This window comes from Bidens hawaiensis, unplaced genomic scaffold (assembly GCF_021521415.1).
Source record: "Bidens hawaiensis isolate Kalapana, Puna unplaced genomic scaffold, B.hawaiensis_p1.1 tig00036431_1, whole genome shotgun sequence".
NCBI classification, from domain to species: domain Eukaryota; kingdom Viridiplantae; phylum Streptophyta; class Magnoliopsida; order Asterales; family Asteraceae; genus Bidens; species Bidens hawaiensis.
Window position 1 is genome coordinate 75,807 of NW_027496371.1, and position 14,215 is coordinate 90,021.

At 36.5% G+C, this 14,215-nt stretch overlaps 2 protein-coding genes across 4 annotated transcripts; both read right to left on the reverse strand.

The window, feature by feature from the left end:
• Positions 1–4,225: 4,225 nt before the first annotated feature.
• LOC143588530 (uridine/cytidine kinase UKL1, chloroplastic) lies at positions 4,226–10,567 on the reverse strand. Of its 3 annotated transcripts, XM_077069505.1 has the most exons (14): positions 10,312–10,567; positions 10,135–10,226; positions 7,985–8,054; positions 7,768–7,886; positions 7,249–7,345; positions 6,743–6,822; positions 6,400–6,594; positions 6,213–6,296; positions 6,047–6,107; positions 5,825–5,885; positions 5,570–5,663; positions 5,392–5,464; positions 5,218–5,300; positions 4,226–4,633 (listed from the first exon to the last, which is right to left on the reverse strand). In XM_077069505.1, the coding sequence occupies exons 1-14, from the start codon at positions 10,457–10,459 to the stop codon at positions 4,487–4,489; spliced, it is 1,404 nt and encodes a 467-aa protein (XP_076925620.1). In that variant the 5' UTR covers positions 10,460–10,567; the 3' UTR covers positions 4,226–4,486. The 3 variants fall into 3 exon arrangements, with proteins under 3 accessions (XP_076925620.1, XP_076925621.1, XP_076925622.1); XM_077069506.1 differs by lacking the exons at positions 10,135–10,226; positions 10,312–10,567 and adding an exon at positions 9,329–9,380; XM_077069507.1 differs by lacking the exons at positions 10,135–10,226; positions 10,312–10,567 and adding an exon at positions 8,720–8,796.
• Positions 10,568–11,826: 1,259 nt separating this feature from the next.
• LOC143588540 (secreted RxLR effector protein 161-like) lies at positions 11,827–12,312 on the reverse strand. The gene is made up of 2 exons (XM_077069518.1): positions 11,968–12,312; positions 11,827–11,919 (listed from the first exon to the last, which is right to left on the reverse strand). Exons 1-2 carry the CDS (start codon positions 12,310–12,312, stop codon positions 11,827–11,829), a joined length of 438 nt encoding a protein of 145 aa, XP_076925633.1.
• Positions 12,313–14,215: the final 1,903 nt, after the last annotated feature.

The following is a 14,215-nucleotide window of genomic DNA, read 5'->3' on the forward strand; positions in this document are numbered from 1 at the left end:
TTCTTTTCGCACAGATCTGGAAGCCTCTTTTAGATCTATGGATCTTTTTGAGCTTTAATAGAACAAGCCTTGAAGCCTTTTTCTGTAAACTTCCAGATCTGGGTTTTTCCTGGGAGAGATCTGACAGCCGAGATGAAGATCGAAGGGTAGTTCGTTGCCGTCCCACGGATGGCGCCAATGTCGAAGCATGAAATGAATCTGATCTGATCCATGACGATGTTTCCACGGATTTTGAGATGAACGAACCACGTCTTGATCTTCTTCTGCGGCTACTTGAGACCTGCAATGGTTTTTCGGGGGTGCGGAGGCGACTGCTAAGAAATCTCAAAGATCTCTTGTTTACAGACACAAAAAGTGGTGGTGGCTCTTATTGAGCATGACCCCTGAATAGAGGTGGACAACAAAACCGGTTCCTGGAACCGGTTCGGCGGAACCGAACCGGAACCGAACCGGTTCCTACCCGTTTTTCGTAGGAACCGGTTCGGTTCCGTTTCAACCCGACGATCCGGGACCGGTTTGACATGTTTGGAGGTGGACCGGGTAGGAACCGGAACCGAACCGGAACCGGTTCTGGAACCGGTTCGACCGGAACCGGTTCCGAACCGGTTATAGCCGTTGGAGTGGTTCTAGCCGTTGGGAAACGGTTTTATGGCCGTTTTTTTGACCGTTGGGGTCAAAAATGGCCGTTTTTTTGGCTCCCCAAACACCCCACTACTAGTATAAATAGGTATTTAGTGTAATGGGTTCATCACAACACTCAAAACGCAAACCCGAACGCAAAAAAATACAAAAAAACGCTATTACAACGTTCTGAGTTCTCTAATCTCTTGTTTTCTCTTCTTCTATATTCATATTTGTTGTTATGGCTGCCTCACAATCATCGGTTGGTCAAGGTTCCACCGCCGGACCAAGTTTCGTTCGTATTGTACCTCATAATCGTAATCAAGAGATTTGGTGCAATTGGGATTTGGTTGAATTGAGTGACCATTCATTGAAGGCTCGGTGCAAGTTTTGTGGGATTTATTTAAACCCACTTTCGAATTCAAATTTGAAGAAACACATCGAAAGACCGTATTGCAGGGCGTTGAAACAGAACGTCGAGTCGCAACAAACGCAAATGGATAGTGAAGGCGGAATATTTACATACCAAATTGATCGAGTTCAAGATCGTATGGCGAAGTTTGTGATTCAAGAAGCATTGCCGTTTAGCCACTTCGACAACCCTCGCTTAACCGCCATGATTCGAGATACGCTTCAACCACAATACACTCACGTAAGTCGTCATACTCTTAAACGTTATTGTTTAAAATTGTGGAAGAAGGCCAAAGAGGTACTAATTGCATATTTTGAAAATATAAATACGGGAATAAACTTAACTACTGATGTTTGGTCGGCTCCACATGGTCTACCCGAATCTTATCTTTGTGTCACCGCTCATTGGGTAGACCCGTCATCGTGGGAAATGATGAAACGCACCATTGCTTTCGAACTCTTTGAGTATCCACATACGGGAGATAATTTGTTTGAAATTTTAGATTATGTTATAAAAACTTATAAACTAGAAAATAAAATATTTTCAATTGCATTTGATAACGCGTCGAATAATACATCGGCGGTTGATAAATTAAAATTAAAATATACGCCGATTTGCAATGGTGTATTTTTTCACTCAAGGTGTGTTGCACATATCATTAATTTAATCGTGCAAGACGGACTTGCTTCGGATGAGGTTACATCGGTTATAAACGATTTAAGAGTAATGCTACATGAAGTTTTTAAGAAAAGTAAAAAAAGACAAATGGATTATAGAAAATTTTGTAAAGATACGGGAAGAAAAGCTTTGGGAGCTAATTGGGATGTACCTCATCGATGGAATTCCACTTGCATAATGTTTCAAAGTGCTTTGAAACAAAGAGACACTTTACAAATGTTTCATTCTAGTCTTGCCGAGAATGATTTGGCAATCCCCTTTTCAAATGAGAAATGGGAAATTATCAATGACTTATCGACTTTTCTTGAAGTTTTTAAAACATCAACTACGAAACTATCGGGAACGTATTATCCGACAAGTCCCTTGGTTCTTTCGGAGTTATTTTTAATCGTTAACAATCTTAAAGAATTTGAAAATAAAAGTCCAATGTTTTCAAACATCATATTACCAATGAAGTTTAAATTAAAAAAATACTTTCTTGAATTGCCACCGATTTTTACTTGCGCCGCCGCTTTAAACCCAATGTTAAATGTTACGGGGGTTGAATGTGTGATAGACGAAATTTTTTCAGCCTTAGATATGCATGAAGTTGACCCAAACTTTTCAACAGAGGCACAAAATGATTTTAACTTGAATTTTAAATTTATGTATGACTTTTATATAAATAAATATGGGTCAAACATACACATGCCTACCCCGGGGGGGTCTTCATCAAGTTCAAGTGCTCCTAGAGTACGAGACCCCATGATTAGCCTTATGAACACCGTTCGCAACGTAACGGCTAAAAAACAAAGGGGTAACACCCCTTCAAGCGAACTAGGAAGGTATAGTGCATATGATTTCTCTACCGGTTTATCCGAAGAGGAATATGGCACTTTTGATGTTTTGGCTTGGTGGAAGGTAAAGGAAACCGAGTTTCCGATTCTTGCCACCATGGCCCGTGATTTACTAACCGCCCAAGCTTCTACGGTAGCTTCGGAATCTGCTTTTTCTCTTAGTGGCAGGGTAATATCGGTGAGAAGAACAAGACTGAATTCGGAGTCGGTGGAGATGTGCATTTGCTTGAAGGATCACTTGGACTCAATCGATCGTGTTCAACACGTGACCACTCTGGAAGACGAAACACCACTTGATGTTCGAGTGCACGACGAACAAGAAGGCGTTTCTACAAGTAATTCTGATGAATAAGTCGCCACTCAATAATTACGACGAACAAGAAGGCTTTTATAGAAATAATATGTCACAACTTTATATTTATAAGTTTAATGTTTTGTTAGTTTGTTTTTGAATATTTTAAAACATGTAACCTTTTTTTTTGAACTTCTTAAAGTAAATAAAATGAATTTTATGTTAATTGTTTTTTCTATTTAACATGTTATACAAATACGAATCGTATAACACCGCTCTTGATTATAATTCAGCATTTGACTTGCGTAAGTCAAAAGACTATAATACATAGCAAACTTAACAAATGTAACACGATACAGATTTAAGTTCACCATTACACAATACACGATACAGACTAATCAATTCAAACACGCTGACACTCATAGCATTAAGTTCAATATGTTGTTTACCATTGCTCTGTGGGTGAACAACAAAAGTAGCATGAGCCTCTTCAGAAATCAGAAGAACACAAATCATCACCTACACAAGCAGCGGAAACGAAAAACGAAAAAAAAAATAATATTTTACACTGTAACCGGTTAGTGTAAGAACCGGTTTAGGAACCGGTCAGAACCGGTTCCACCGGTTCCGGGTCCGAGGGTTGGGGAACCGGTTCGGTTCCCTAACCGGTTCGACCATGGAACCGGTTTAAACAGTGATGTTGACTAATGGAACCGGTTCTGAACCGGTTCCGGTTCCTTTGACCAACCCGATTTGATCACCTATACCCCTGAATAAGGAGGTGGAGACCTCCTTATATAGAGAGCCTCATGGCCACCATCATGATACCCTAATGGGCCTAGCCCAGTTAGAGTTACCTCCACAAAACCCCCTCAGCCCAATAATATTGTATTAGTCCATATAATAAATAAACCAAACATAATAATAAATTTAGAAAGTGATCGTTTCGGGTACTTTTTGGTTTTGGGGTTGGACCGTTGGTCAAGAATTATTGTTGATAAAGTCATTACTTATAAATATTTAGGGGGTGTTTTGGCTGTGCTTGTAAAAATTGATTATTTGTTTTTTGAAAATCAAAAGCCGATTGGTAAAGCTTCATTTTGAAGCTTTAAAAGCTCAGCCAAACACCCCCTTAGTTGATGATTTGTAGATATTAATTTTAAGCAAGTAATCGATTACAATGGAACCGTAAATGAACAGTTTGGATTTCAAACCGACTATCTAGCATCAGCATAAACTGTTTTTTTCTTTAAAGAGGATATTATACAAATAGTAAAATGACATGCTGGTGATTGATTATTCATAATTCATAAAGCACTGTTCATTTTGTCAAATCAAAGTTATAAGGCGAAAAATGATCAAACGAAGTGAGGAGAAAACGAACGATACAGAAATCAAAATGATTACTATCTGCAATAGTAACATACAAGCCAAATGACTTTAATATATACAAATAAGCAACCAAACACCAGAGAATCACTAAAAACATCTAAAAAGGTACAAAATAACATTTCTTCCATCACACAAGGCGCAATGACCTTACGGTTGATTAAACTTTAAAAGGTAAAAGAAAACCCATTTGCGACAGTTGGTTACCCCCTGTCACTGATCCCAATCATAAATCATATTATACTACTATCATTATCATCAGTCATCGGTGCCAAAGTAACGGTCACCAAATTCACCGAGACCAGGTATAACACGATACTCTTCATTCAAAGAAACATCGATCTCTGATGTTACTATCTTCACTGAAGGAAACCGTTTTGAAACACAATGGATTCCTTCTGGCGCCTAACCAAATGAATCACATGAATATATATTTAGTTAATAAGTATTCAGATTAGTTTATTCGGGTTATGTTTTATCTCTTAATAGGTTAAATGTGTAAATGGCTAGCTAAAAGAAAACAAGTCAAGTATATTTTTAATGAATAAAACCTTCTACATTATTTTTATTAACAGAAAATAGACTATGATCATAGGTCTATGCTTAACAAATAATTTTTTAAAGTAAAATAGAAAATAAAATATTCAGTTAACCTGCAAACCGGAGCTCACTACCCAAAAATAATTAGCATGTAATTATTTAACTATCAACAAAATAAAATCAGATTTTTAAACACTAATCACAAACTGTCATTAAAAACTGGTTGTGTTTCCTTATCAAAATAGCATTAAAAACGGTTGTAACCATATTTGCTACACTTATTATTTACAAAAGTAAATTTTTTCTTTCCAAAAAATGCTTCAAGTCAGCTCAACCTGTCCTAGTCAGCACCAAAATTTCCCGCTTACAACTGTTACCGACCCACCCATTTTCCACCTCTACATATGTATTAGATCATGTAACCGAGCCACATATAAACGAGAACTCACCGAGATGAGGTTGAGGAATATTATGTATGATTCTGGCACTCCTTTCTGTATCAGTAGCTCAATTGCCTGATTAGCTGAATTACCTGCAATCAAAAGAATATCATTTGCGAAGTAGTCAAGCATTTAGTTATAACTATCATTATAAAAGCATGCAGAGAGAAATATATAACAAACCTGTAGCAAGAACAGGATCCAGAAGAAGCACATGTCGTTCTGAAATGTCTTTTGGGAGTTTTTCATAGATAAGCTGCACAGAATACGTTAAATATATTGCTTGTTATAAATTAAAGAACTAAAAATAAAAAAGGTGAATTTATTAATCAACAAACTAGAGAGATACTTAGTTACTTACCTGCTGCCCGTTGTCACCGTCACGGTGGATAAGGATTTTTCCAATTTTTATGCCTTTACAGCATGCACGCAATGCATTTTCCATACTTTCACCACTATAATACAAGAATTAAAAATGCTACAGTTATTTATCTGAATTGACAATCAAGTTGATACCCAAGAAACATTAAGCATTGTAATTTAAAAAATCAATATCTACATGTCATAATCAGTTCATTATAACGGTATTACACTATTCAACATATAAAGATCCAACCTTCGAACAATTGAGATACCACACAGCTTTTTGCAAAAGTCAACTCCACTATATACTGACCCTGCAACAACAGTAACTTGTCATTAATATCCAGGTAACTGTTATCCAAATTTACCGATTTTACTGAATGTCAACAGTTGCTCAAACAAAATAATATCAAAAGGCTATAATACATCCAGTAAATTACTAAATTTACAAGAAAATATAAACTGTAAATTGTACCTGTAGGAGTGACTACTTGCATCTCAGTGAATGGTAAATGACCAAGACCATGCTCCACAACCTAGGACCAATTTCATAAAATTATTTACAGTTAATACTAAAAAAATACAAACTTTGACTATCAGGGTATCAATTTACAAAAAGATCATATAAGATAGTGATGTACCAGTCGAATTAGCCGATCTGAATAAAATACAAAATCATGCTTTGATATTTCCTTATCTCGAATTAATGTGTGCATGCCTCGAATCTATCACACAATTTATATCATAAAAGAATTATCAGATGAACGTTGTATTCTCCATATGTGACATGCAATTTAATGTTGATAAGAAAACTGGCAGAGCGAATACCTGGAATGTGGACTGAATTACATACACGTTGGGATATAATTTGCAAAGGTCATGCTGACCTAACTTTGTGCGTATGTGTTGCACTATCAAGTCTATTGCCACATGATTATCGCCTCCTCGTGGTATGATGACATCAGCATACTTTTTCGAGGGAAGGACAAAATCATCAAATGCAGGTTTAACAAACTTTGCATACTGCACAGATGAATACAGCGCCATATGTTAATGACAATAAGTATTAAATCGTCGATCAAAACTTATAATCAAACATCAATGATTAATGAACCTTAAGAAAACTCCAAAAATATACTCTTCGAGACTTTTAGAAAGTAGAGGAGCTTACCTGCTCAAGCACAGAATTTACATCCCGGCCCCTCTCAACTGTGTCTCGTCTTAATCTACGAGCAAGCCTCACATCAGCATCTAGTACAAATATTTGTCAACAAATAAAAAGTGAGACATGTTGGTTAAGGCAATGAATGTGTATAAGCAATGATTTGATGGTTGAACAGGTCATTTATTGCTTGCTACTATGGTAATAAAATGTAGCTTGGTTGTTAAAATCGGTAATACACTGAAAGTTGGTTTCTGTTTTGCACATAACATAAAGTTGGTAGCTGGAATCAGTAAATAACTAATTGATTCTTAAAGAAGGATCAAGACTCAGAAAAGGGGAAACAAGACAGCACTCACTACAGCAGAAGTAAAATGAGATACTTATCAAAACCATTTAGGAATATAGAAGGACTTCATTCATACAAATATATTAAATAAATATGTAAGCTCTACGAGAATATGGTAACAATAAAGAGTGATCAAATATTAGAAAGAGAGCTAAATAATAAACACCTGTGTCAACAAATATCTTCATATTCATCAAGTCACGAACCCTTTGATCATGAAACACCAGTATTCCCTCCAAGATAATTACATCAGATGCATTAACCTAACAAGCACACAATATACAATTTATAAATAAAATCATTAACAAAACAGAGAGGTGGCACACTTAAGTTTTAGCTTCAATCAAGCAACCTTGTACATAAGATGTTAAACCAAACCCAAAAGGGAAACTTAGAAAAATATGCACTTTGTAAGTAAACAGTTTAAAAGGAGAGGAGATACAAGCTTCTAAGATTATAAAATTAACACTTTATGAATTTAAAACCTTAAAATTCATCTCACAAAGAACAATAGAGAACATTAGACACAATCCTCCTTAACAACAGGTAAATATAACCCTAACCTTGTTTAACAATTCATTTCATTCAAATATGTTATATTATATTTGAAGGATAATTCAAATGAAACAATTCAACATGATTGACAGCTGTATCTATTCAAGACTGTAAGTTTAGAAGCGAGTACCTGGCGGAAGGATTCGGAACATCTCCTATGGTTTTTGAAGTCATATATTGGAAGTTGTACCGACTTTCCTTGTTTGAGTGTTTCAATACATTCTAGCATTTGCTCCGTGTCAAAAGCATCTACAACAACACGAATTGTTAATTTTACAACATGAGGCAGCAGCATTACAGAGGGCAAAATGAAAACTGACACAGCCCAAAACTAATAAGAACTTTACCAGGGTGATCAAAATTATACTCGTGCGCACGTTCAGATTCTTCAGCAGTCAAACCACGGTAAAATGAATCCTACACACGAGAAAAAAAAGGCATATTAGAAACTTCAAGTATATGGTCTACCTTTCATACAAATATTTCGCCATTTGCAAAATATAATAATAATAACAACAACAACAATAATAATAGTAATCATAATAATCATAATCATAATCATGATGTGAATATTATGCACTAGATGCTACATGGTAGCTTGATCAAAATACCTAAACACTATAAGTTTTGTATCTATCAAGCTTAGAACAAGTCACTTAAAAAAACACATTAATACTCAATCACTCTTATTATTAATGTTTTCTGGAATCTATAATTACAAATTGTTTGGATCCTGATTTGCTTAACAGACTCGGCAATACTTTTGATGGAGCCAGGGTTAGCAATCCTCTTCAAATTTTTGAATCTAGTAACTGTGTTTCAAAATTATAACTACTTGATATATTAAACAAATTTCACCTTCAAAAGAAATCATAACTGTATAATAGACCCCAAATACCAACCCCATAGCCAATATGCTAAAGCATAACTTCTTTAAGCATCAAATAGAACATCAATCATATATTCATATTCACACGCCTTTTGACAATTGTCTAATGACCAGTATCATACCAAAAGCACCTAACCTAACAATCAACCACAACATTCACACTCCAAAGCTTAACAACAACACAGAAACAAACCTGGTTAACAAGTACAAAACAGTGATCATGAAGCCATTGAATAATCATATCACAAACCGTCGTCCTACCAGAAGCAGAACATTAACTATACTCACACACATTTAACAATGATCTAATTACCAGTATCACTTAAAACTCACTTACAAGCCTAACTATTACACCTAAAACAGCTAACCTAACAATCAACCACAACATTCACATTCCAAATCTTAACAACAACACACAAACCACATGATTAACAAGTGCAACACGATGATCATGAAGCCATTGAATAATCATATCACAAACCGCATCGTCTTACCATAAGCAGAACAGTAATTATACTCGCACGACTTGAAAGCTCAATTATAAACCTAACTATTGTACCGAAAACACCTAACCTAACAATCGACAACAACATTTGCACTCCAGAGCTCAAAACAAACCTGATTAACAAGCACAACACGATGATCATTAAGCTATTATATAATCATATCACAAACCGTCGTCTTACCAGAAGCAGAACATTAATTAGTTATTAGTATCACTTAAAAACTCACTTATAAACCTAACTATTGCACCGAAAACACAATCAACCACAACATTCACATTAACAACACAGAAACAAACCTGATTAACAAGTACAACACGGTGATCATGAAACCGTTGAATACTCATATCACAAACCGCATCGTCTTACCCGAAGCAGAACAGTAATTACACTCACACGACTTGAAAGCTTAATTATAAACCTAACTATTGTACCGAAAACTAATCTAACAATCAACAACAATATTTACAGTTTCACACTCCAAAGCTTAATAACAGCACAAAACAAACCTGATTAACAAGCACAACACGTTGATCATGAAGCTGTTAAATAACCATATCAAAAACCGTCGTCTTACCAGAAGCAGACATTAATTAGTTATTAGCATCACTTAATAACTTATAAACCTAACTATTGCACTGTAAACATGTAACCTAACAATCAACCACAACATTCACATTAACAACACAGAAACAAACCTGATTAACAAGTACAACACGATGATCATGAAGCTATTAAATAATCATATCACAAACCGCATCGTCTTACCAGAAGCAGAACAGTAATTACACTCACACGACTTGAAAGCTCAATTATAAACCTACCTATTACACCAAAAACACCTAACCTAACAATCAACAACAACATTCACACTCCAAAGCTTAACAACAGCTCAAAACAAACCTGATTAACAAGCACAACACGATGAACATGAAGCCGTTGAATAATCATATCACAAACCACATCGTCTTACCAGAAGCAGAACAGTAATTATACTCACACGACTCGAAAGCTCACTTATAAACCTAACTATTGCACTGTAAACACCTATCCTAACAATCAACAACATTCACACACCAAAGCTTAACAACAGCTCAAAACAAACCTGATTAACAAGCACAACACGGTGATCATGAAGCTGTTGAATAATCATGTCACAAACCGTCGTCTTACCGGAAGCCGTACCACCAGAAACACCTAAAACACATTCAAATCTTCCAAATCAAACCTAAAACCCTAACAACTGAGTATCTGATTAATTAACTGATCGATTAAAACCTACCGATGACAAACGGTTGTTTGATTGAATCGGAGAGTAAAGAGGATGATGAAGAAGAAACGAATCGGTTGTTGTCAAGATGTAAGCCGGAGAAATGAGGACCGGAGGCTGCTTCCATGACGTAATCTATCGCCGTCGTTTGCTCCGGCATCGTTGACGGAGAGTGTGAAGTTACGAGCACAAGTCAACAGTGAGTGGTTTGAGAAAGTAAGCAAAAGCATAAAGAAAGTGTGGGTTTGTTATATTATAATAAACGGCATATTCCAGGATCTTTTCTTGGAATTGCAAGTAATTCATGAATGCTTAAACCCGAGAATATCCGAAATGTAGCATAAACCGGTTTGGGTTGAAATCGATTTTGTTTGGTCAATAAAATTCAAAACTGGTTTATGATTAGTTTTGGTTCGGGTTGAAATCAGTTTCTTGACTATGTTACGATCAATTTCGGTTCGGGTTTTGATCGTTTCGGTTATGGTATTGAAGGGTTTTTGTCTGGTTTTGAACGGTTTCGGTTCGGTTAACCTGTTTGGAACTGGTTTTGGTGGAGAAAATTACAAACTGGTTTCGAACCTACGGTTTCAATCGGTTCCAAACCAGTTTCTACATAATCGGTTTTAAACCGGTTCGGGTTTTGGGTTGGTTCGGTTAACCGGTTTATTTGTTCACCTCTACTGGTGCTTTACATCTAGTTGTGCTTTACGCAACTTTAAACCTAGAAATATAACATATGAGTGGTGGTTATATTTGGATTGTTTCATCATTATCATCGTACTCAGTAAACCCCACCAATAGCAAAGCTATGGTAAGGTCTGAGGAGGATAAGATTTAGACAGTCTTACATCCACCCCCTAAGAATAGAGAGGTTGCTTTCGGTGAGACCCCGGCTCAATAGTAGTTTTGCATCAAGCCTTGGACATAAGGCACATAACTATTGGGAATTTCGGTTCACGCACGCTAATTTGGCTAAACACCCAAACATGTTTGTTATATTATTGAGAAACTTCACAAAACTCAATTACCCAATTACAATCTCTAAACCCCAAAGCACGGTTATTTATAATCTAACCTATCACGTTTAGACTACAACTAGGGTTGCTAAATATTATGACATAATAATTATACTAACAATTAAATCTAAGCACATTTAATTGTCTATAATTATCCACTCCTTAAATCTCGTTGCTTAACCTAGCACGCCAAGTGACGGTCTTGAACCGAAATTCCCAACAATCACCCCCGGAATTTCGAACTCGAAACCGACAAGTCTTCAACTCCAAGTAATTCCCTCATCTTCTTGAATTTGATTCTCCCAAGAGCCTTCGTCAAGATATCGACGCATTGCTTAACACCACTAACATGCTCGACACTTACTTCTTCATGATCAACACATTCTCGAATGTAGTGAAACCGAGATTTGATGTGTTTGGTCATTCCATGGAAAACCGGATTCTTCACGAGAGCTATCGCAGATGTATTATCGATACGTAACACCATGCTTGAATTTCCTTGTCGAATAACTCACTTATCAAGTCTCTTAGCCAAACCGAGCTGGCACCCGGCTGCGCTTGCCGCCATGTACTCTGCTTCACACGATGAGAGTGCAACTGTACACTATTTTTGAGAACACCAAGTAATTGGTGAAAACCCAAGATAAAATACGTGCCCAGTAGTGCTTCTGCCATCGTCTTGGTCAATATTATGGCTACTATCACTATAACCAAGTAACACGTTTTTTTCACGAGTGTAAGAAATACCAAAACTGAGAGGACCTTGAATATAACGAAGAATTTGCTTTATAAGAGTTGCATGAGATTGCTTCGGGCTTTGCATGTACCGGCTTACGACTCTGACCGAATACGCCAAGTCGGGACGAGTTTGTAAAAGGTACCGGAGACACCCGACAATCTTTCGATATCTCGTAGCATCAAAATCTTCTTCGTCTTCAAATTTGGAAACTTTTATACTCGGATCCAATGGAATTTGAGCAGGATTGCAAATCTCCATTCCCGCTTCAGCTAAAATTTTCTTCGCATACGCTTCTTGCTTAATTTTTATCCCATCCTTGCTTTGTGAAACTTTTCAATTCCGAGATAATAAGTTAGCTTTCCCAAATCCGACATCTCAAAGTTTAAAACCATTTCGCGCTTAAACTCCATTATTAAGTTTAAATTGGAACCCGTCACGATTAAGTCGTCAACGTGCACACCTACTATTAAAAGATCGGTTCCAAATTTCTTTCGGTATACCGGAGACCTCAAAACGAAGTGACCAAATTCATCACAACGAAAGCATTGAAATTTCGAGTAATCCTTTTTACCCTTTCGTTTATCCCCTTCGTTGGACCCTCCTTGTGAACCACGTTTCTGACTCCCACGTCCATTACCACATCCTCGGTTCGAACCTTTCCCGCGCCCCCTACTCGATTTGCGTGAAAACTGCTTCGAACTCGAAGAGGATTCATAATTATTAAACAAAAATTTACCTTCTTCAGAACGCAACACTTGTCCTTTGATAAGCTCCTCATAAGTCTTTTAACCTCCCGACAACATCCTTAAAACCGACTGTTTTAAGGTCTAACACTTGCTCGAGGGATGCTACCACTTGGATAAACCGGCTCGGCAGGCTTGTGAAGAATATTGTAATTGGGTAATTGAGTTTTGTGAAGTTTCTCAATAATATAACAAACGTGTTTAGGTGTTTAGCCAAATTAACGTGCCTGGGTTTTGAGTTTGTGCTCAATACCTGGTACCAATTCCATTAATAACACTCAGCCATCCCAACATCGGCTGATTGGTGCATGTACTTTTGTCTTTCGGCCATCAACGCCACCACATGATGCCTGATTAACTTTCCGCCACTTTTAACGTTATTTTCACAAAAATAGTAAAATAACGTCAAAGTTAGTGCAATTTCACTTTTGTCCACCCAATGGCTCGCACATAAATACATTATATGCGCGCGCCACAACCAGAGCGTTGATTGTTTAAATATATTAAAATGATTTGATTGTATGATTATTAAAAATTAGAGGCCAACTATAATCGAAAACCAAATGGTCAACTAATCAAGTAATCATAGTAAGTTAGCCATTAGCACCCGTTTTGTTTGGTTATAGTTAATTTCGGTTAACATAATGGTTTTCAGTTAGCTATAGTTGGCCTCTAACTTTTGATAACCATACAATCAAATCATTTTAATATATCAAACAATCAAACTATAACCACGGCTCATATGTTGTAGTTCCGGGTTTAAGCATGCATTCGTTAACAGACTTTAACCTAAACTTAATTTCTGAATGGAACCTTGTATGTTTGTATTTTTTTTAAAATTTTGTACCTCTATTTTAATCCTTTGTAATTATGTTGCAACAATCTATCAAGAGTAAAGATATTGGTTTTTGATGTTTTGATTAGTTTTGGTTAAACTTATAAATAAGTGGATTTTCATGTGTGCCTTGTGGGATGTGTGTGACGGGGTTGATTTACATTCGGCTACTCGCACAGAATGATTAAATTTAGCTTTATAATACAAGGGAGTGTTTATTGAATGAGTTATGTATTTGATGCTTTTACTTGAGATGATAACGGGTTGTGTTATACGTCAAGTAAACATATAATGCTTCTCATTGCACGCCCAACACTTTAAGATGATGGTTCTAATTTCAAAGGGTGCCATCATCTATAAAATATGCGACCTATATTTAAGATAGGTTTTTCATACGCATGTGGATGTTACAGATATATCAAATTGCCATTACGTTGCTAGATGTGTATCTTAGCCAAAGTGGCATCACGAATTTGCGTATTTCACAGGGCAAAAACATTTATAACGTATAGACCATAGTGATTACTCTTTTCGTCGTCACAGAGTTGCGACAAAACCTCACAGTCTAACATACATTGTAAAG